Source organism: Ambystoma mexicanum, chromosome 7q, assembly GCF_040938575.1.
Source record: "Ambystoma mexicanum isolate Mex_15411 chromosome 7q, UKY_AmexF1_1, whole genome shotgun sequence".
NCBI lineage: Eukaryota > Metazoa > Chordata > Amphibia > Caudata > Ambystomatidae > Ambystoma > Ambystoma mexicanum.
Genome location: NC_090941.1, coordinates 645,055,814 through 645,080,577, shown reverse-complemented (window position 1 = coordinate 645,080,577; position 24,764 = coordinate 645,055,814). Strand labels below are relative to the sequence as shown.

The window sequence follows — 24,764 nt, the reverse complement described above, 5'->3', positions numbered from 1 at the left end:
GCAATTGCCACATTTAGATAGAATAGTGAACATTAGCCTGTGTCACATCTAGATATAATTGTGAATGTTGACAAATGCCACACTTAGATAGAATTGTGAACATTAGCCTGCGTCGCATCTAGATAGAATTGTGAATGTTAGCAATTGCCACACTTAGAACTGTGAATGTTAGCAATTGCCACACTTACAACTGTGCAAATGCCACACTTGGATAGAATTGTGAACATTAGCCTGCATCGCATCTACATAGAATTGTGAATGTTAGCAATTGGCACGCTTAGAACTGTAAATGTTAGCAAATGCCACACTTAGAACTGTGAATGTTAGCAAATGCCACACTTAGAACTGTGAATGTTAGCAATTGCCACACTTACAACTGTGCAAATGCCACACTTGGATAGAATTGTGAACATTAGCCTGCATCGCATCTACATAGAATTGTGAATGTTAGCAATTGGCACGCTTAGAACTGTAAATGTTAGCAAATGCCACACTTAGAATTGTGAATGTTAGCAATTGCCACACTTAGAACTGTGAATGTTAGCAATTGCCACACTTACAACTGTGCAAATGCCACACTTGGATAGAATTGTGAACATTAGCCTGCATCGCATCTACATAGAATTGTGAATGTTAGCAATTGGCACGCTTAGAACTGTAAATGTTAGCAAATGCCACACTTAGAACTGTGAATGTTAGCAAATGCCATACTTAGATAGAATTGTGAACATTAGCCTGTGCAGGACCCAGACAGAATTGTGAAGGATGGCAAATACCACATTTGGTTAGAATTGTGTATATTGGCCTGCGTCGCATCTGGAGAGGATTGCGAATGTTGCAAGTGCTACACTTAGACGGAATTGTGAACATTGGCCTGCGTCGCATCTGGATAGAATTGTGAATCTTAGCAAATGCCACACTTAGAACTGTGAATGTTAGCAAATGCCACACTTAGAATCGTAAACATCAGCCTGCGTCACGTCTAGATAGAATTGTGAATGTTAGCAATTGCCACACTTGGATAGAATTGTGAACATTAGCCTGCGTCGCGTCTAGATAGAATTGTGAACGTTAGCAAATGCCACACTTAGATAGAATTGGGAACATTTGCCTGCGTCGCGTCTAGATAGAATTGTGAATGTTAGCAATTGCCATAGTTAGAACTGTGAATGTTAGCGAAGGCCACACATAGAACTGGGAATGCAAATGCCATACTTAGATAGAATTGTGAATATTAGCCTGCGCCGGACCCAGACAGAATTGTGAAGGATGACAAGTACCAGATTTGGTTACAATTGTGTACATCAGCCTAGGTCACATCTGGAGAGGATTGCGAATATTGCAAGTGCCCCACTTGAATGGAATTGTGAACATTGGCCTGCGTTGCGTCTAGATAGGATTGTGAATGTTAGCAAATGCCACACTTAGATGGAATTGTGAACATTAGCCTGCATTGCATCTAGATGGGTTTGTGAATGTTAGAAAATGCCACACTAAGATGGAATTGTGAACTTTAGCCTGCTTTGCATCTAGATAGGATTGTAAATGTTAACAAATGCCACAGTTAGAGCTATGAATGTCAGCACACTTAGATAGAATTGTGAACATTAGCCTGCGCCGGACCCAGACAGAATTGTGAAGGATGGCAAGTATCCCATTTAGTTAGAAGTGTGTACATCAGCCTGCGTCGCATCTAGATAAGATTGCAAATGTTGCAAGTGCCTAACTTAGATAGAATTGTGTATATTGGACACTTGTGAACAGTTCTAATATACACAAGTGTCCCCACCTAGGCGCCAGTGTGTCTGGGCAGGCAGGAAGTGGGGGAGGAGTTTTCACTCCCCTGCCTTTGTCTGCTCGAGTGCCTGAATGGAACCAGCTCCCAGTGGCGGTCTGGCTGTCCTGATTGGAATGCCATCTACCCCTTTCTGTAAACTGCTGAGTGACATTGCAGAGGAGTGTGTGCTGAAACTGAATAAAAGGTGAGGTTCCTGAGGTGAAAGGCAACTGTGAATGAACTGTGAACACTTAAAACTGTGAATGTTAGCAAGTGCCGCACTTCGACAGAGATGTGAACATTGGCCTGCATTGCATCTAGATGGGATTGTGAATGCTCGCGGGTGCCACACTTGGCTAGAACTGTGAACGTTGGCTTGTGTCGCACCTGGATGGGATTACGAATGTTAGCAAGTACCACACTTAGAACTGTGAAAATGAGCAAATGCCACCCTTAGATAGAACTGTGAACATTAGCCTGTGCCCGACCCAGACAGAATTTGAAGGATAGCAAATACCACATTCAGTTAGAATTGTGTACATTAGTGCCACACTTAGATAGATATGTGAACGTTAGCCTGCATCACATCTAGACAGGACTCTGAATGTCAGCCAGTGCCACATCTAGATAGAATTGCGAATATTAGCCATTGCCATATTTAGATAGAATTATGAAAGCTAGCTTGCTTCACTCCGAAACAGGATGTTGAAAGTGGCCCAGTGCCACATTTGGATATAATTGTGAATATTGCTGCGCGTCATATATAGACAGGATTGTGAATATTAGCCAGTGCAGGATCTAGATTGAAATGCAGAGATATGCACGCGCCACATCCAGAAAGAACGTCGAAATTCAGCATGTTTCACTTCTAGACAGTGAGGCCAATAACCAACCCACTAACAATTTCAGCCCTCTGCATACACCTCTCAAACTCTAACCAAACACAACCATAACCCTAAAGCAGAGCAAACCGCACAAACTTCACTACACCACAACAAAACAAACCACACATAGCCTCACACAACACCACATGACGGCTACCGACCGGAAAGCACCCCTAAGCTCAGCGAACAGTGTTAACCGAACTGAAGCTGCCACCAGCACATCACTGCTCTCTTGCACTTATCCCACTCGTTCCCACTAACTCACCCCCCCCCCTAACCCCATTCCTTTTCAGATCCGCCCGAGCGCCAGGGGACCACTCCGGTGGTGATACCGTACTAACATCCTTTAACATTAACATAGCGGGGGCGGTTTCACCTGGATGATGATAGACCACCGGGAATTGCTTAGTTAAAAGGGCCTGTACCGTCTCCGTCGCAGTTATTTCATGGCACCATGAGAGCTTTCAGGAGCGGAAACATTTCATTACCATGCGCCAAACACTGTGTGTACCTTTGCACACAGTTGAATGCGCCCCTTGAAAGACTACCAAGACTGCGGCCATGTCCAATTCATCTACTTGACACTGCACAGAGTTTGTTTGGCATAGGCCAAGCCAAGTCAAATGTCATGGTGTGAAATAGACACGATCCAGTCACATGGATAAAAGAGCAGCACAAGGGGATAGCGTTGGCCTGCTGGGCCCAGCAGCCTGATCTGTTTACCCATTAGCGTGGATGTCTCGTCACTTGTCAGGCACGGTGCTGCGCTCTTGTGCGTGCATTGTAAAGGTGCTGAGAGTAATAGGAGCCAAGAGCGAACAGTCAGTAGGTGAGCAGGAGAGAGGGAGGGAGGGAAGTCAGTCAGTCAGGAGGTGGAGAGAAAAATGGGCAGGCAGGAGGTGGAGACAGTCGGGCAGAAGTGAGCACAGCAGTGACAGCGTGCATCACTCCTCATCTTCCCTGGATACAGAAAGCCAGACGCTCCAGAACATTATCTGGGACAGCGTATCTGCGACAGGGTACCTTCCGAAAAGCCGCCATGCCCCTGGGAAGGAAAGTGAGACCGAGCTCCGCCTCGGGGAAACTGGAAACTCGGAACAGCGTCAGGTAAGGCCAGGTCGTTAACGCGCAGGTTGCTTGTTTTGCATTTGCATGCCATTTGCCCGGTTTTGTGCACATTAGACAGTGTTCGTTTTTGTTTGCCATTTAAATAACTGGGTTAGTGAATTGCTGGCAGCGGCCGGTAGTGTTTGCAGGCTGTTTACTGTTGTCAGGGGAGAGTGCTCGTTCTGTTTCAGTGCAGAGCAATGTCTGCGATCCACGCAAGAGACAGACGCCTTCCCCTCAGTTCACGGTCCTGGCGTTATCTGGCATGGTTTATTTGAGGAATAGAACATGGAGTGTTCCTGTCCTTCTCCTTTGGAAATAAGAAAGGGCTAGTATTGTAACTTCCCTCGTTGTGCCTTTGTGCCATGCAGTTTACATAGTTTACTGCGACTCCCCTGGTACTTTGCTGCCATGGGGAAGAGTTTGTTGTTATAATTAACAACTGATGTTCAAAGAGTGCCTGGCAAGAAACGGCCATAAGACAATTCTTGTAACTGAGCCGGGCTACAAGGGCAGAGGACCATGAAAAGAATGACGTCACTAGTGGTTAGTGTGGTGAGTGTTCAAGGGCAGACGGCCGTGAAAAGAATGACCTCACTTGTGGTTAATGTGGTGAGAGTTACGGTTGTCTCCTAGTACACCTGTTATGATAAAAACAAAGGATGTTCAAAGCAGTGAATGGGCAGCCGGGCCATCCTCTCTACCCACTACCCTGCCACTCATAGCCCTCTGAACCAAATGGTCGCCAGCCTTGCCCTTACAGCTGCTCTGCGGTGTCGGTCCGACCCTCCTTTAAATTCATGTACCTCTAGAAGATAACGGAACTCCTGAATGATTTGAAATTGTATTATAATACTTGACATCCTGAAATATCCGCTTAGCCTGTAATTCATTTCCTTATAATAAATGGAAGAGTGCAATATCTCCATAGAAACCTGGATGTAATATTCTTATAATAGATGGCAGCCTGAAATACTTTTATAAAAGTCTGCAAATAATGTTCTTATTTTGGGCTAGTTGTGACATCACTACTGATCTATAAGAAGAAATGACATCACTACACACTCATTCTCTGTTAGCACCCGGGGCAGGGGGTCGCAGCCAATCAGGTTCCGCGGATTGCAGGCAGAAATCTCTGATCTCAGCCCGCGTTCCATGAAACCCGCAGGCTGCCCCCTCTGCCGCGGGCCACCATCTTCTGCCCACCCTTTCCCTTTTTAAAAAAACCTGTATCCCACCCCCCCTGCCTAACCTCACTTACCTGATTGTGGCAGCAGATCCTGCATCAACTTCCCTCCTTCCCGGTTTGCAGCCACCATGGACATGGAAGAAGTGCTCCGTATGGAGCCTCCCTTCCATAACCATGGTGGCCATCTTGCAACAATACGGGACACCGTGCACGTTTTGACACCTCAAGGTACCGCTTTGGTAACCCGGGCTGCTAATAGTGTTAGCTCACCGTTCCAGGGTCTGGAATGTGGGTAATGTCCTGATGCCCCAGGTAATAGGGCCTCGCTTCACTCTGGCCTATAACTCTGGACGCTGGGCCGCTACCCCGTTCCAGCCCTTGGAGCAGGTCACTAACGCAATATTACAGTTTGCTTGTGATGTCACAAAGCCTGCTGCTTGAGCCAGCAGAGAGCACCACAGCACTTAATTAAAGTCGTGAGAAGCTTTTACAATTCCTTTCTTCTAAAATAGGTTTGTGTGACACTTTCGAGTCGTAAACTGTTAAGGAACTGTTTATGGTAACATGTTTATTTTACATGCTGCTTGAGTTTAGCACATGAGAGCAATAATCTGTATGTTATTGCTTGTTGTAAAACACAAACTTAACTGTTTTTAGATTAATTTCATTCAACTTCTTACCTTATTTTTAGGCAATATATTAGAAAATGCATGTTAGTGTTTTTAATTCAAGCACATTATACATTGGTTATTTGTATCAGCAACTGGAAGATCTCTTTCATCACATTAAGCAAGAGGCAAGGGATTAAAGGGGGAGTCAGTGTATGGCCCTGTATTACATGGGATAAAACATCCCCTAATGTACACAAAAAAGTATACTGCAAGTCACCTCATTGATCTGTAACCTTATGAAGGAACTCAGCCTTTGGCCTCATTTCTCTGTTTGCTCACGGAACTCCTCGATGATGTGCAATATCCTTATAACATATTGTAGGGGATACTTTTCCCCATGTATTACGTAGACCTGTAAAGAATGACATCATCACTTTTGTTACAGTTGAATTGTGATATCACCATGGCTTCTGCCAGAGCCAGAAAACTCTGTGAAAGGCCCCTCAGCAGAATTTCAGCTGCCACAAAAACACCTAATTTAAGCCATGCAAGCTTTTCAGATTCCTTTTTTTTTAATTACTTTTTTTTCAAGCCATAATTACGAGTGTGCCGGTCTGGTAACAAAGGTGCTGGTAAGCCTACTGGCACTGTTGTTACTGGACCGGCACACTCCGAGTCTGCGGGTGGCTGCCGTCCCGCCTGCCAGGCCTGACCTGGCGGGCCGGATGGCAGCCGCCCGCAGACTTTCCGGGAAGCACCGGCACCGTTATTAACGGTGCCGGTGCTTCCGTCATCCCCATTCCCATTGAGTCATATGGGACTCAATGGGAATGGGGATTAACATTTTTCCAGCACCTGACTTCCAGGAACACCGGGGTCGTAAAAACCCAGTGTTGCCGTGGAGCCAGGCTGCGGAAAAATGTTTTACCGGCACGTCTACCGCCGGACTCATAATAAGGCCCACAGACTTAGTTGATAAATATGGAGACATCTATGGTAGTGTATTTATTTTATGTGTTACTGAGCAGTACAACAGGAGAGCATAAATCTAAATGCATGGTAGTACTCATTCTAAACCACAAAGCTGGCTTTTAAAATGCTTAGCATTTTTGTTTGCAACATGTTACATGTATGCTGGCTTGTTTTTCCACTTATTAAATTTTATATTCTTTAGAGGTCCCTTTCCTGACTCTGGGATCTGCTGTCAAGGTTACCTATGGGGCCGGGTGGCACCCCAAACCAGATGATGTTAGACTCAGTGGTGGTATAGGGAGGATCTTCTGGTCCCTTTACCCTGGTCCTATCACAGGGCCGGGGAATTGACATTGTCGCATAACAGGCCACTCTCAGATTTCCAGTCCTGGGTCACCATTAGGCTCTAGGCATCAATGGTAGCACATACAAAGCTACTGCTGATGGTTCACTTGACCTCAAAGGACTCACGTATGAACCACAGAACCATCAATGAGCACAGTGGTTGCCCAAATATGTTGTTTCCTGAAAACAGGGGACATAAAGCATGAAGAAAGGTTACATCTGTGTTCCACGATGGCAAAACCGTACACTGGGGATAGCAGTTGTCACACGCCCCACTTACAGAATAACTTGTTCTTGTGTCGAATTGTCATCTGGCAAGGGTGCAAAGCCCTGGCTTTTTTGATTTGTATTAATACATAAAATGATGGGAGTGATTCCTTCTCCAAAGGGCAATCTGCTAACCGATCCCCCTTTGTCACTAATCCATGCCAAAAGCATAGTGTACTTGCGCGCTGCTGCACCAGTAGCCTGATCGGCAGCACAAGCTCTGCTCATGGTGCAGAGCAGGTTCAAAGGCCACAAGATGCCCACTCAACTGTTGCAGCAACAGCAAAGTCACTGAAGCACAGGGGCTACATTTAAGATATGCCCCCTGTATCCAAACTTCATGATCAAGAGCACCCTATGCTAATGGCAGCGTAATCTCTGAGAATAAGCTATGCCTGATTTTAGGCATACTGAATGGCGCTACTTCTGATCATGGCCACCCCATCCCAATTGATATCGCACATGTGTCAGCTCCTATGAGTCAGCTTTGCTGTGGAATGGAATGTGTATTCAGTCAGACGGGCTGATAATGCCACACGGCAGGACAGAAACCCAGAGGACCCTGCCTCTCTTTGATTCTCTTTGTGAGGGCTGGTAACCCTCTCCCCCAGAGACAGACTCAGTGCAGGCAGCTGTCCTTGGCCGAGTTATCAAAGAAGCACCCCCATTCCAGTGGAGTAGCCTCACCCCAGGGTGCTGCATGTCTAAATATCTTTGCTGTCAGCTGGAGGCAAGGGGTGGGAATAGGATAGGCAGGAGGGCTCTGGACACTGGAATAAGCCTTCCACAATCTTGTTTCTCACTGTCTCTCTTTCCCTTCCCTGTCTCCCCCACTTCCTCCGGAGCAAAGCACTTTGAGTGTGGCACCCGAACCAGGATCAGGGATTGGTCCATTAAGGCAGGCTAGCTTTAGACCAATCATCTGGGGACTTGTGCCCATAAAAGAATGGGTTTCACACCCCTTCAGCAGATTTCCCTCCGTTCCTCAAGGATCCTTTAAGGCAGAAGAGACCATCTGAACGTTCTCACCTGGACTTCCATTGGGACAGTTGCACTGTCCAAAGACCTCAGCCTGAGGTGAAGAAGGAGACTGTCAGGAATTGGAGGCTGTGGAAGCGCTGGAAGCTTTGATCACGCTCCAGTCCTCACCCAAGATGGCCGCCGATCGATCACTCTCCAGTCCTCACCCAAGATGGCCGCCGATCTCACCCAAGATGGCCGCCGATCGATCACGCTCCAGTCCTCACCCAAGATGGCCGCCGACCCTTTATAGGCTGACTCCTCCCACAAACCGACGCGTTGTATCTGTTTACCAGCGCTCGGTTCGTGTGGAGATTCTCTCGTGAAATTCATCCGTTCCGGCTTCCTATTTTCGCCTACTGAGTGATTCCCTTCTGTATTCCTCAGCCCAAATTCTACTGCACTATACGCGGTATCGGCTTGCTTTGGGCCGTGCCGTGCTTACTTACTCTTGCCTTTATTCTTTGAGCACTTTTGGTCTTTTCATTTCTTGTAGGTACCGGGGGTATATTGCTACCGGTGGCGTCACTCTGTTTTTGTGAGCTAGCCTTGCTCACTGGGACCTTAAGGAGCATTTCTAAACTGGTGAGTGGGTTTCTTTCTATACTTCTTCCTTCTTCCTAATGGTTCGTCTTCGCGGTCTGCTTTGTATGGGTTCTTTCATTCTTTACCTACTTATCCTTTCTAATACTTTTCTCTGTCATAACCACTGGTTCTAGTAGCTTCTTATATCTCCTGTTCTATTATTCCACTTCTCCTGGATACGCTGAGCATTCATCAGCGGGGGAGTTTGTTCTCAAGTCTAACGGACTTCCTTGCCTGCTGCAAATGGAACTTTCATAATTGGAAGAGAGGAGTTCTAATTGCCACCCAGCAGAACCCAATTGGGAACAGGGTTTTTTCTGCCTTAGTGCTTTTTCCCTGAATCTAGGACTGGCCCCCTGGGGATCCCCGCGGTCAGGGATTATCTCTGCCAAGGTGGCCTCCGGAGGGGACAGACCCTATCTGTACGATAAAAAGGCCCGAGCACCAAAGGACAAGACTCCCACAAGGAAGAGGGATCAGAAGAGATCAGAGGGTACTCTTACAGAACCCATTCCGGAAGAAACAGGTGAGGAGTTGGGGGAGGAAGCCTCGGTATCTGACAGAATACAACGCCCAAGATCCTTCATGGCGTCACTCGAGCAGTATCAGGAGTTGGTGGCTGCTCTGCAGAACCTTACTATGGAGGTGCAGGCCCTGCGAACAGAGAACGTAGCCCTCCGACAGCAAGTGGTGTTACATCGGGATGATCGCGGGGACCTGCCTACGATGCCCTTTTCCTTTGGCAAATACAACGGACTTCCAGGAGATCTGAAGGAATTCCTTGACGCTTGCAGGGTGTATTTCGCCTTCCGACCTCACGCCTTTGAGACAGCCAGATCAAAGGTTGGGTTCATTATAGCCAATCTTACCGGAAATGCTCTTTCATGGGCTACACCCATTGTCACCCGAAACGATCCCCTTCTGAGTGATTATGACCGTTTTACGGAACTTTTCAGTGAAAGGTTTGATAGGCCAGAAATATTCTATTCATCCTTGGAAGCAATCCTAGACATCAAACAAGGAAATACAGACGTCCAAACCTATCTAACTCGCTTCCAGAGGCTAGCAGCCAAGGCAGATTGGCCTGATTCCGCCCAGCAAACCATCTACAGAAGAGGTCTCCAGGACGAGATCAAAGATGAACTAGCCAGAGTAGCCCGTCCTGCATCTTTTCAGGAGCTAGTGACATTGTCCCTTCAGATTGAATCTCGTCTGCAAGAAAGAAGATCTGAGAGAAGAAGAAACCGAAGCTTCTCACAACCTAACCCTACTCCTCCACCTAGAGCCAACCCTGCTACAGATGAGCCTATGCAGATTGGAGCTGCCCGTGGTCCTCTGACGCCAGAAGAAAGAAGAAGGAGGAGAGAGGCAGGTCTATGCATGTACTGTGGCTCTTCGACACATTTGTTGAGAGAATGCACTGAAGTCCCTCCTCGTCGACAGGGAAACTTCCGCCCCCGATCTATAGCAAGGGAAGTCTCGGGGGAGGTAACAAGCACCCTTGCAGCTACACAAGAGCAGTGAATACCCCGGAAGATAACAGTTTAATGGTGTTCAGAGTGGACCTATGGTTAACAGAAGAAGCTCCCACAGAGGTGTTCGCCATGTTGGATTGTGGAGCAGCGGGAAACTTCATCGACTCCAAGTGGGCTACAGAGCACTTGGTACCCGCCAAAACCAAGATCACCCCGATTCCGGTAGAAGGGGTTGATGGTAGACCCTTGTCTTCCGGACCCATCACATTGGAAACTGTTCCATTAAGGGTGAGGTTAGGTCAACATGAAGAGTTCCTGGTGTTTGATCAGATCCGAGCTGCTCATTTTCCATTGGTATTAGGGATTCCTTGGTTAAGAAGACACAACCCTCACATAGATTGGACTGCAAACCGAGTTTCTTTCAATTCTAAGTTCTGTGAAAAACACTGTATGACCTTGTGTAACGCTCCCCACACCATAGACCGCAGGAGAAGTATCCAGAAGCCAGTCACAGTGGCCTCAGTACCCTTACATTACCAGGACTTTTCAGAGGTATTCATGGACATAATTCCTAGACAACTACCACCCCATAGAACAGAGGATTGCTGTATCGATCTAATACCGGAAGCAGTAGTACCGTTCGGAAGAATGTACCCTTTGTCACTACCGGAAAGGAAGGCGTTAAGAGAGTATCTAGATGCAAATTTGCAGAACGGACTCATTCAAGAATCCAAATCTTCATGTGGGGCCTCCCTTTTCTTCATTCCAAAAAAGGACTCGACAGAACTTCGTCCTTGTATAGACTACAGGGTTCTCAACAAGGTCACTGTCCAGGATAGATATCCCATGCCCTTGATTCGGGACGTCTTGGAGGCTGTACAAGGGGCTGAGTACTTCACGAAGCTTGACCTGAGAGGCGCCTATCACCTCTTGCGAATCAGACAAGGAGACGAGTGGAAGACGGCTTTTCGCACCCCATTCGGGCTCTATGAATATTGTGTGATGCCCTTTGGCCTAGTAAACGCACCAGCCGTCTTCCAAAGGTACATGGACAAGGTTTTCGCTGACATGCTGTTTGTGTCGGTAGTGGTGTACCTGGACGACATCCTGATCTACTCCAAGTCCTTGTCTGAGCACAGATCATTGGTCCGACTAGTTTTACAACGTTTGCAGTCTCACTATCTGCTAGTAAAACCAGAGAAGTGTTCATTTGAATCCAAGAGGGTGTCCTACTTGGGTTTCGTATTGTCCAAGGAAGGCGTTGAAATGGATGCTAATAAGGTAAAGGCCATAAGAAACTGGAAAGATCCTACCAACATCAAGGAACTGCAAGGGTTTCTAGGATTGGCAAATTTTTATAGGAGGTTCATTCCCAATTATTCCAAAAAAGTACTCCCTCTGACCTCCTTGTTGAAGAAGGGTGTTAGATTTGCTTTTGACGGTGAACCTCGAAAAGCATTCGACTTTTTAAAGGATTGCTTTTCTACAGCACCCATCTTGGTTCAACCAGATCAGACTAAGCCCTTTATTCTGGAAACTGATGCTTCTACGGGGGCAGTAGGGGCAGTATTACTTCAAGAGGCAGAAGACAGCTATGAACATCCGATCGCATACTATTCCAAGACTTTAACTAGTAGTGAGCGAAACTACTCGGTTATCGAAAAGGAACTTTTGGCAATAAAGCTGGCCTGCCAAGAATGGAGACACCTCCTGCAAGGAGCCACACATCCTTTCACTATTCGAACTGACCACCGCAACCTACGGGTCTTACAACAATTGGAATGTTCCAACGCCAGACATGCCAGATGGGCGTATTTTTTCCTACAATACGACTTCATGATGACTTACATACCAGGCACAGAAAACAAGAAGGCAGACGCCTTATCTAGAAGCCTAGGAGATCCATCCGGATCCTATATAGGACATGAACTGGTTTTACCACATCTCACTGTGTTGGCTTCTACGGTTTCGTTTCTTCAAGATCTAATCCCTCATTATCAGACGTGTGCGGAATTTCCGCTATCTACTAAACAGGAAAAGGACGGGTTGTTTTATCATGAAGGAGCCCTCTATATCCCCACAAAGAAGCTGCAAGAACAGATACTTTCTTGGTGTCATGACACCCCCCTGACAGGGCATTCTGGTATTAGGAAGACTTTTGATTTGGTCCGGAGAGGATTCTGGTGGCCTACCCTACGAAGGGACGTAGGTCAGTATGTCTCTACTTGTTCAATATGTGCTTCCAACAAACATCAAACAGGAAGACCTCTGGGGTTATTACACCAACACTCCTTACCGGATCGCCCATGGGAACACTTATCCACTGACTTTATTGTGGATCTGCCTCCTTCATACGGAATGACCACGATCATGGTGACGGTCGATTCCTTTAGCAAGCTGGCACATTTCTCCGCCTTCAAGCAAGTGCCTTCGGCCTCAGAGATGGCTGCAACATTTCTCCAAGACATAGTCCGTCTACATGGTCTACCTAAGACCATAGTTTCGGACAGAGGACCACAATTTACCTCAAAATTTTGGTCTTCCCTCTGCCAGGTTCTCGGGATTCATAAGGCTCTTTCCTCAGGATACCATCCTCAAAGCAACGGCCAAACTGAGAGACTCAATGCCAATCTAGAGCAGTATCTCAGGTGTTTTTGTAGTCCCCAGCAGGAAGAATGGTATCGCTTTCTCCCGCAAGCGGAATTCGCCTACAACAACTCACTTCACACCTCGATCCAGATGAGTCCTTTCTATTGTACCTATGGCTACCATCCTCAACACCTGCCCGGGCTCAGTCCGCCTTCAACCAAGATTCCAACTCTGGATACGATTCTACAGGACTTGCAAGAAGCTCACAAACTCGCTAAGGAGGCACACCAAGCAAGTCAACTTTCACAAAAGAGATGGGCCGACAAAGGTCGGAGAGCCCATCCCAGCTGGAAGGTGGGACAATTAGTCTGGTTATCCACCAGATTCCTACCCAAGTGGGTTCATAGTGGGAAGTTCTCCTCTCGTTTCCTTGGGCCATTTTCCATCATACAACAAATCAATCCAGTTGCTTATAAACTCAGGATGCCAGAATACCTCAGAAGGATACATCCTGTCTTTCATGTCTCCCTTCTCAAAGAACATAAGGAGGATCCTTTCAAGAGACCTGTAATCCGTACACGAGCCCGAGTGAAACCAACACCTGAAGAATACGAGGTGTCTCATCTGGTGGATTCTAAGTACCGCAAAGGGCGGTTGTACTATCTGGTCCATTGGAAGAACTATCCAGTAGCAGAGAGGACGTGGGAACCTGTAGGTCATTTACACGCCCCGCGTCTGGTGCAGAAGTTCCATCACCTCCATCCAGGCAAACCCGGGGGCGCCCCGAGAAAGAGGGGGTATACTGTCAGGAATTGGAGGCTGTGGAAGCGCTGGAAGCTTTGATCACGCTCCAGTCCTCACCCAAGATGGCCGCCGATCGATCACTCTCCAGTCCTCACCCAAGATGGCCGCCGATCTCACCCAAGATGGCCGCCGATCGATCACGCTCCAGTCCTCACCCAAGATGGCCGCCGACCCTTTATAGGCTGACTCCTCCCACAAACCGACGCGTTGTATCTGTTTACCAGCGCTCGGTTCGTGTGGAGATTCTCTCGTGAAATTCATCCGTTCCGGCTTCCTATTTTCGCCTACTGAGTGATTCCCTTCTGTATTCCTCAGCCCAAATTCTACTGCACTATACGCGGTATCGGCTTGCTTTGGGCCGTGCCGTGCTTACTTACTCTTGCCTTTATTCTTTGAGCACTTTTGGTCTTTTCATTTCTTGTAGGTACCGGGGGTATATTGCTACCGGTGCCGTCACTCTGTTTTTGTGAGCTAGCCTTGCTCACTGGGACCTTAAGGAGCATTTCTAAACTGGTGAGTGGGTTTCTTTCTATACTTCTTCCTTCTTCCTAATGGTTCGTCTTCGCGGTCTGCTTTGTATGGGTTCTTTCATTCTTTACCTACTTATCCTTTCTAATACTTTTCTCTGTCATAACCACTGGTTCTAGTAGCTTCTTATATCTCCTGTTCTATTATTCCACTTCTCCTGGATACGCTGAGCATTCATCAGCGGGGGAGTTTGTTCTCAAGTCTAACGGACTTCCTTGCCTGCTGCAAATGGAACTTTCATAATTGGAAGAGAGGAGTTCTAATTGCCACCCAGCAGAACCCAATTGGGAACAGGGTTTTTTCTGCCTTAGTGCTTTTTCCCTGAATCTAGGACTGGCCCCCTGGGGATCCCCGCGGTCAGGGATTATCTCTGCCAAGGTGGCCTCCGGAGGGGACAGACCCTATCTGTACGATAAAAAGGCCCGAGCACCAAAGGACAAGACTCCCACAAGGAAGAGGGATCAGAAGAGATCAGAGGCTACTCTTACAGAACCCATTCCGGAAGAAACAGGTGAGGAGTTGGGGGAGGAAGCCTCGGTATCTGACAGAGACGTCCAAGACAGAAGAAAGATCTGTGTCCGAACCACTCCTAGGCAACCTCATGAGGAATCAGTGCTGTGGACCAGAACCAACCCATTTGCAGCAGATTGTCTGTGCCAGAAGAGCAGACCCAGAACTGGAGCATCCTGTCCTTGAGTCCTTTGTGAAGGCCTCATATATGCACCTTGAACAATAGGGTAAATGCTAGTGTCTGCTTTCCTCCAACCAGCCAAACCTTTGCACTGCATCTAAACCAGCTTGACAACGTTTAGTGTCCTAGGGAAGCATGTCACCTGCTAGGCCCAAACCAAATCACTACAGGGTCACTCATCGACTCTAACCGGGGTTATAACCATGGCTCAGCTAGCCCGAGAACTGCCACTTCTTTGACTGCACATCGACGCACCCAAGATCACCAGTTCGACCATCATCGCCTGCCAAGTCGAACTGCTGGAGCGTCACTCGTCGACCTCTCAGAGCGGCTAAAGCCTGACTCGACCTGGCCAACTGCAAAGCGTTCTTGGGACCGGCCCGACCGGCACCAATTGAACTGCCACAGTTCGACTACACAGAACACCCGCATTTGACCCTTCTCGATGCCAGCTTGCTCCAGGGCCACACTGATCTTACATGCCCGAACTGAGCCTGACCAGCTTGCAACATCATGCAACAACGGTTCTGATGCATTATCCCAACAAGAACTGAATCCAGGTACTGTTGACCCTGAACTACCCTGTGGTCCACTAGGACCGCAGAGACTTGTTAGATCATGATTGCTCCTGTTTTCTGCAAGATATCCTTTCATGGTAGTACCTTACCTACCACCCCTGGAACTACACCTAGAGTGCTACTTTCTCTCCTCTGTTTCAGCTTCTCTTTTCTTTCCTTAGGGCTGGGTTTTTGTAAAGAAATCTCTTTTCGTTGTACCTGCAGATGGTGTGTCTTATTAAAGTTTTTATATTTTTATAGGACCTTGATTGGGCATTCCCTTTATTTTGGACTCTGATACTGTGTTGTTGGGTTACTACTGGTTCACCTTTACACCCCTCCTAAGATTATAGCCTCCCCTCAGTCGTGTTACCACAAAAGATGAAGGGATTTGAAACAGACTGTGCCACCAGCTCAGCCAGCCAAAATAAGTGTGTGCAGTTAACGTTAGCTTTTACTGCCAAGGTATTTTTACAACCATAGAACTCATTATGAGCATGGTGCAGACCTAGACCGCAAGTGTCTTGCATGACCTCTGTTGAGAGAGGGGTCTCCCTCATGGTGGTAAAGTGAAGAAGTTCTAACTGCTGAAGAGCTTCCAAGCTTTTGAGGAAGGGGGATGGAAGTCTGCCTGGGAACCAGAAGCGAGCTGAATCCCCTTGCCCCACACTTGGGGCATGGAAACTGCTGAGGAGAGCAACAGCGACAGTGCTTATCAGCATTCCTCCCACCGGGCGGGCACCTTGGTCTTACACAGGTCACAGGCCCCCCCGTAGGTCGAACTCATTTGTGGCTTCCACCGCTTCAGCCAGGCCTGCTCGACACCTACAGGATATACCTTCAGGAGGAAAGGAAAATCGACCTGGGGGAATGTAATCAGCAGGCTGCTAAGGCCACAGCCGAGAAAAAGCAAAGGGAATTCATGATGCTGCCCAAGATGGAGCTTGATGCTCAGAAAAAGGCCACCAAAACTTCCATTGGAGAAGGAAGTGTCTCCAGCAGTAGCTCCCAAGGAAAGCCAAGGTGCACCCTCCCCAAGGACTTAGTGGATCCGTATGAGGAGGGGAAGGATATTTTCAGCTGGTTCTAAAAGGTGGAAGAGGAGTTGTGGAGTGCAGCCATTATGAGCAGTATACCGGCAGTTGGAACTGATGTTATTATTCAATTGTCTCCAGAGGAGAGGCCTGTCTATTCCAAGATGAAATTCTGCAAGACCCCAGAACAATACCTCAAGAGCTTTAAAGAGCTCGCCAAGAATGGCAGTCAAACTGAGGCATCATGCATCAGTCTCTGAAATATCTGAGTGGTTGGGTCACAGGTAACAAAGTTGACACATTTATGGGCATGTTCAATCTCATTGCATGTAAGAGTATGCTTAAAGGGATAGTTCAATCTAAAGTTTTATTGGCTCAAAAGATGGGCCATGATCAAAAATATATATACAAAATATTTTTAAGGAAGTTCCTTTGTAAACTTTTGACCAAATGAGGCTCAAAGTCACACATTTCAAGCACTAGGAGGCATCCATTTTGTGAAATGGATGAGCCTCCTGCGCTTGTGTTAATCTCTGCCCTTGCGGCACTAATGAAGCAAAAGCCAGCCAGCTGTAGAAAACAAAAGCTACCAGAAGGTGGCCTTTGCTTCATTATTGCCAGAGAGCAGAGATTAACACAAGCTGCTGCTGGTAAGTGTTTTTAATATCATTATTTGTTTTAAGCACTGAATTGATAAATACAACTTTGTTGTATTTATCAATGCTGTGGTTTTCTTTCTAAGTTTCCCGGGCTCCTCCGAACCGGAGGAGACCATGGCAATCACAAATTTAACAACATTGTATTTATAATTGCTGCACCTTTGCTTGTAGGCAAGTACAGGCAATTACGAATACTTCGCCGGCAGCCGGCGACGTATTCATAATTGCACTGCCTTTTATTTTATGTTTTCTGTGCTTCCCCGGGCTTGAAGAGCTCTGAAAACGCAAAATGAAAGTGAAGTCAGCCTCCTCCATGATCTGGCTGCAGTGAGCAAAAGCTCCCAGTAGGGGGCTTTTGCTGCTTGATTAGTGCCGCCAGGGCAGAGCTTAACATGAACAGAGGAAGCTGCTTGAAATGACAAAATGGATGCTCCCATGTAAACACTTTGAGCCTAGTTTGCTCAAAAGTTTACATAGGAACTTTCTTTAAAAAGATGTTTAAATGTTTTTGATTATTGACCATCTTTTGGGACAATACAATTTTAGAGTGAACTATTCCCTTAAGCAATGGGAGATGGAGTTACACAAGCATTTGGTGGACAAGACTATCACAGACCCTCAGGGCTTGAAAGGGCGGCCGATCGGTTTGTGACTGCTCGCGTCCAGAAAAAGGCTGTGGTTAGTGTATCCAAAACAGATGACATGGCACTAAGAAACATAAACCGAAAGAGGGTAAGGACAAATGTTTGCACCCTCTTGCCAAGAAAGAGCCCCAAAAGTCAGAGGGGAGAATGCTGTACTGTAGCACCTTGAAGTGTCTCATGTGTTAGATGGAACTACAAATAATGATCTTGGAGCCAAATAACCAGACAGACTCAAAGACTATCGCAAAGTACTAATTTATTATCAGTAGGGAAATCTGGCAAATAACAGGCAGTAATTCACACACTCACACCCAAATATGATTATACAAAGGTTTATACCTCGATATGCACCATCTATGACATCATCCTACGTGGCAAACTAAATTGAAGGGAGGGATTGGTTAAGGGAATATATGTACCTGCAGTATATATAAGTGTTGATAACTTCATTGGCTGACCCTTATCTGGTGGACACACCTTGAACTACCTCTAAATAAATATGATATTGATTATAAAGGAAGAAATGACAGCAGGGTGGTCTTTGCAACATTGTATAGCATGTTGCTACATAGACCCTATGATTTGTCAGCATGCTTTCCTAGCCTTGGGCTTTCGGCTCGTTAGCAGCACGTAAGCAAAACGAAACTCAGGTGCCGCAAGCAACATCATACTACGCCCCACTTTCCAAATTATTCCATCGTCTCTCACCGGTCAGGCCCCAAACCAAGGCTTCTCCATTGTAGTTGACCTCAAAGCCTGCTCTCTGCTCTCGGACTTTCAAGGTTGTGTAGGCCCACTATTATCTTCGTTTGGGCTTAATGAATAACCCTTGTCTTCAACTTCTGAATCACGTGTGAAGAGACCAAGAATCTGTCCATCTCGACCTTCTATTTACTGCGAGTTGATTCAATTGAATTGGGTGTCATTACCCTTCTTGGCCTATAGAGATTTGCTCACTCTATCTTACATGGGCTTTACACATCTTTAATTATCTAATACTTGGTTCTGCAGATGTTTTATCCTTCGTTTAATCTAAGAGAAATATATCTTACGTACATGGCTTATCCTTTTTACTCCCATTTCGCCTTGCAATTATTCCTTGAAATAGCATCCTTGATCCCAGGCCAATACACTCTTCTTTATTCCTCACACAAAGCTGTTTTTCCAGCATCTCCTGATTCTGCAACCCTGGTTGTCTCTGAGGTAGCTTGAATGGTTTTAATATGAGTCTGAAGTCCATCTTTCCTTCATGGCCACTCTAGCCATGTTATGTTATCCTCTGCAACAAGCTTCTCTATATCTCATCTACTTTGCAGTTTCAGTGTATATACATTTATTATATACCATTTATTACATACATTTATTAATCAGCAGGATACTTTATCTTTGCATATACAATTTCCTCCTATTCAATTACATATTTCTCTTGTTATTTCTTTTAAATCCTTATTATTTGAGTATTTGCAGTATTTGCATATTATTTTAGTGAGTCTCAGTATCTTTCCTCTATGACATCACTCTGCTCTTGTCAGAGTTCACTTTTAGCTCTATGATGTCCAATGGTGTGTACAGACATCTTTGCCCCCTCTCAGTGCGAGGGTGCATTCAATACAGTTTTCTGAGTGCATTATCGTCTCTCATACACTCGATGCAGTATTGGGATGATACCTGGTGTCCCACATAGGGCTCTTCGGCTACTGTTCGAATATGACAGAGGGGAGGGGGCGGGAGCAAGGGATAACATGTCCACCTGCTCCTTTACAATCCCATCACCTACATCGTCTGCTCTGGCAGAAAGGAGAAGTGAGGGCACTCCTAGCATTTCGCTGTCCACACTCACAGCCTCTCAAAATAGATTTACATGTGGAGATCCAAAATATAGGAAAAGATGGCCCGCCTACAATGGTAGACCCAAGCTGGCTGTAATTAGTGCTATGCCCATGAAGGAGGAAGAAGTGCAAGAAATAGTCAAGATGGGCATCTTAGACGATGAATTCCAACTCGGCCTCAGGTTGGCTGAATGCACCCTGGTATCCGTGAGTGGGAAAGGTACAGGGTCTCCCACGAGGCCCCGGTTCCCGCTAATACAGATATCCTTTTGGACCACGTGTTCATTAACGGGAGCAAAGCCCCAGCACTTTGTGATACTGCTGCGAGCATCACCACCGTCTGACGACAGTGGGTGCAAGAGGGCCAGATCCTCCCGGTCTTCCCAGACTGGTTAGGGGATTCGATGGTCTCACACAATGCTAACTGTCATAGAGTTCAGTTGGAGGGTGGAACCTCTCAACTCTGCGTCACTGTAAAAGATGCCATTCCGGTACACTGTCTGTAACGAAACGATAGACCTGATGTTGAAATCATTGCAGCAATCACATGATCGAGGGCCAAGGAAGCAGTTCTAGTAGCAGCCCTGGCAGCCATGGGTCCCAGGCTCTTCCGGCTGATGATGGCATAAGACCGGCATCACCGGTACTATGCAGTCCAGATCCAGAGTCCCCAGAGACTCCTGCTCTTGCTGAACAGTGATAGGACAGTTCTTCTGAAGTGCAACTAAAGGCTTAGTAAAACCATTCCACTGAGACAGTGGAAGACTCCACGCTTAGTATAAGGCTTTACCACCTGAGTATATGGTAGAGTAGACAAAGCATCCAGGATTATCTTAGGAGGGAGAGAGGGCTGTAGGAACGTACACAGAAGTACACCAAGCATTCACTAGAAACACTTACAACCAGAAAAAAATAATAGAAAATTATAAAAAATAAAGGTTTATTATAAATACAAATAGTCCAAGTTAAGTCTTGGGTTAAGTACTGGTCATAGAGTCATAAACACATTTATAAAAACACACCACAATGTGTCAAGGTACACAGACCAAAGCATAACATCTTCTTCAGAATACCTACAGTAATTCTAGGGAAGTCAGAACTCATCGTACTCATTTAGTATTGGCCACACCTATTCATGGGGAGTAAAAACCATTAGTTACTTTTAGATTACTTTCTGTAATTCAAGGATAGTGGACACTGTCAGTTAAGCAGTGACACTCAGCAAAGAAATCCCATAATCAACCAACCATGTTACCAGGAGACTTTTCTGAATAGTGGAACACAGATTCAAGGAACAGTACATACCTATAACTACAATAACACAAAGTTATTCTAGGTGAGTGAGACCTTTTGGTGTAATATACAATTACAGTTACAATTACAGTTGCTTTTCAGCTCAGTGGAACACAGTCGAAGATAAGAAATAACTCTTTACACTAATTTAGGATGCACCAGGCAGACCAAGGTCAGCTACACTTAAAGAACACTTTTCAAGAATGGCACACAGCTATTCTAGGCGGGTAAAACCTAATGTTGTAATATACTATTACAGTTGCTTTTCCGATCAGTAAACACAGACTCAGGTAAGCCATAACTCTTTAACTTATTTTAAGATGGCACACAGCTAACTCAACTTAAGTAAACCCTTAGGAGCTATCAGCAACGTAAAGGTTTGTATAGAGCTAAGACTGTTTTACCATCTGTATAAAAACAGACCTGGGAAAGCAAACCCCAATGTTAGACTTTATGAATGACTAAGTGTTATTCCAGGTAGATAAAACCTAAGGCCGGCTATACAGCAAGTTAGGGGAAGCAAAACCCAGTTGGGAAACATATACACCTATTCTCTGAAATAAATATTTAGTGAAGCCAACAGCATTACCTTTGGGAAAGAGGCACAACCAATTCACAGGTGAGTAAATTAACCTTATATATACTTTTCAGAATGGCACAACACACATTCAAGGTAAGTATGAACGTTTGTAACTGTCAACTCTCATAGTGACAGTGACCAACCAACTCTGTCACAAGTAAGTACTTTTAAACACTTGTTATGCTTTTCAAGACAGAATCCTTTACCTATCCAGTCCTTACCTATTCTATTGCATGAGTTCACTCGGGGGCAGAAGAGGGACCATAGTGGTCTAGGAGCCAGCTATAGGCAGGGTGAGATAGGGTTCTGTTGCAGACAAAAGTCAGAGTTCCTGAGGAAAACTGTTCAACAAGTAAATAGTTCACTTTGAAGTTAGTTGGGGTCCAGGGGCTTCGGAGATTCCAGCAGTGGGCCTGGGTGAACTGGATGAGAGGATTCCCAATCACAAGAACACTCCAATGCTTTACAGAAATCACAAAGGCGTAATGTAAGTAAATACCCCAGCAAACAAAGTACCTTAGTACGGAAGTAGAGTTGCAGCAAGAAGACTTCAGGATCTGCAGCCAAAACCCAGTCGTTGAATTCCTTTATCATGAAGACAGAAAACAGGACACCGTGAGGACTTTTGCAGCAGAGTCACGGGGAAGGCGCTAGGCAAGAGGATCTTTGCATGATTTACTCAGCACAGAAGTAGAAGTTGAAACGGGGGAGACTTCAGGATCTGCAGCCAAAAATTCAGTATATGGTATATGATATTTTATTTGTATCTCGCTCATACACAAGTGTTTCAGAGCGCGACAAGGGAAGGGAGGGGAAACAGGGGAGAAACAAAACAATGATCTTAATAGGCCCAGTGGCATTGAGAGCGTGCAAGTGCATGGGAAAGGGAAAGGGGAAAAGTGCATGGAAGGGGGATAGTGGAAAGTGCGGAGCAGAGGAGAGACAGATAAATAATAAAAACAAATAAAATAGATAATGGAGCAATAAACAGGGGTAGTGCAGCCAACACGTGACAAGTGCTGTGCTAACGACAGCAGAACTGGCTAAGTCTGATAAGTGCATGAAAGAAGAGAGAAAAGGGGGATTGGTGGACTGTATGGGTACAGATACAATCCCCAGTGCAAGGGGTGGCCGGGAGGCAGTGCAGAAAGGGTAGCAAGGTGAGCAGGTACCTGGGCCCAGGGGACAGAGGGTGGCCAAGTGCACAGTGACAAGATAGAGCAGATCAGCAAGGGAGAGGGGGGAAATGGCAGATGCAAAGAGGAGGTCTTGAGGTGCTTCCGGAACCGGAGATAGTTCTCCTCAAGTTTTAGAGTGGCAGGGAGGCTGTTCCAGAGGGAGGCCCCCGCCGAAGACAGAGATCTACCCCCAGCTTGTTTCTTTGAAAAACAACTGACCCTGAGGTAGTTAGAGGTAGAGGAGCGAAGAGCTCGCGAGGGGAGGTCCTTGCGGAGAGATAGATGAAGGTATTTTGGACCCAGGCCCCAGAAAGCCTTGTGGTAGTTGAATTCCTTTATCATGAAGACAGAAGACTGGACATCGTAAGGACTTTTGCAGCAGGGATAACGGGGAAGTCTCTAGGCAAGAGGATCTTTGCATGGTTTACTCAGCACAGAAGAAGAAGTTGCAAGGGGGGAGACATCAGGATCTGTAGCCAAAAACCCAGTTGCTGAATTCCTTGTGATGAAGACCGAAGACAGGATACTGGAAGGGCTTCTGCAGCATGGATCAATGGGGAAGAATCAACGCAAGAGTTTCTTCATGGTTGGATGTGGCTCTATGGATTTGACCCCCTTTTCAGGAGCCAGAAGAAGACTGAATATCGTTGGTCAAATTCTCATCACTTGCAAGGTACAGCACTCCGTTGAGGGGACTTCTCGGGCTTGATTCATGTCGCTGGAGGTCCAGCAGGTTGCCCACAAAGTTTCTGCTTGATTCGGAATCCAGAAGACCATGCACTGCACAATGGTTTGAGATCCCAGGGTATTGGGGAATTGCAGCCCTGCAAGGTCACAGCATGACCTGGGATGTGGATCTCACCGGGCTTTGGGTTGAGTCCCTAGGTCACTTGGAAGGAAGGGTAACAGCAGGCTCCGGTTACAAAGCAGGCTCTCTGGTTGCTGAAAATCATCTGAGCCGCGTTTTCTTCATCTTCCTCTTCAGATTTGTGTCCAGTGGTCGACTACATCTTCAGCTTCCAGGATCCGACTTTTATGCAGGAACCCAGCCAATCAAACAGACTTGCAACATCCAAACTTGGGGAGGGCAGTCCTTTCTGGACAGCCAGCCTCCCAGTTTGAACTGGATTCTTGCAGTCCGGCTTTTTGACTCCTCCCTTGCTCCCTCACTTCCTGCCTTCACAGACACTCTGGAGCCTGGGCGGGCTTGGCAGAGGTCTCACGCCAAAGATAAAATGGCCAGAAAGGATTTACCCACCCTGGAGGTCAGGGGAAGATCCAAGAAAGGACAAGGAACACTAAAATGGACAAAAAAAAGACAGGGGGCATTTTTGAAAAATTAGCACCCATGGGTACACTTACCAGGGCTGTGGAAAGTTAAAAGGGAGAGCCCAAAGGGCAGTCCAGCAAAATAGGCAGTATATGCCAAAAGTTGTCAAAGAAGATCAAATTAAAAAGACATGATGAAGAGTCTTAAAAATTACACCCATAAAAAGAGTTAAAGGCTCTGTGAGTGTGGAAAAAGGTTCCCACTCACTGAGGTATAGGGAAAAAGAATCCACCTGTAAAGTAAAAAGTTTTGCGGTTGACACAGGTCAGGAAGATTTATCATTGCTATGAAATTCTGCCGGAGATTGTCTAGAGGCCACTGAAGTGCCTGGTGTGGTGGCACCCAACTCAGTGACCTCAGGGTTGCCTACAGAGGATGAACCGGACCTGAGGTGGAGGACACAGTAGCTTCAGAACTCACAGGTCTCCCTGAGCTAAATTACTTATCATTAGCTGGGGACCCAAGCCCGGCAGACTTTTGCCAAGCGCAGGGTGACTGCCGAACTTTGGCACATCTGCGTGAGCAGGCAGACAAGCAAGCCTAAGTGGAATCGACTCAGATGTTCACGGTGTACTGGGAGGACGGACTCCTGTACAGTGAGCCCAAGACATCTGAGATGGGATCCAGCCGGTGTTTGGTGGTTCCCCAGTGCCACAGAAGGTTCTTTTTGGACTTGGCTCACGACATTCAGTTGTCAGGTCACCTTGGGATGACGAAAACAGCCGACCAGCTGTCGGCCCATTTTTACTGTCCCCAGATGAGGTCAAAGATAAAAGCATTTATCACACTTGCCAAGCATCTGGCAAGGCGGGCAGA

At 46.4% G+C, this 24,764-nt stretch overlaps 1 protein-coding gene across 1 annotated transcript in view; it reads left to right on the top strand.

Annotated features, from left to right (window-relative positions):
- The first annotated feature begins 3,553 nt into the window (after window positions 1–3,553).
- Window positions 3,554–24,764, top strand: part of LOC138528519 (cilia- and flagella-associated protein 337-like) — an 875,503-nt gene continuing 854,292 nt past the window's right edge. The window contains exon 1 of the mRNA XM_069640251.1: window positions 3,554–3,768. Within this exon, the coding sequence (XP_069496352.1) occupies window positions 3,701–3,768 (68 nt within the window). The 5' untranslated portion in view covers window positions 3,554–3,700. The remainder of the gene's footprint in view (window positions 3,769–24,764) is intronic.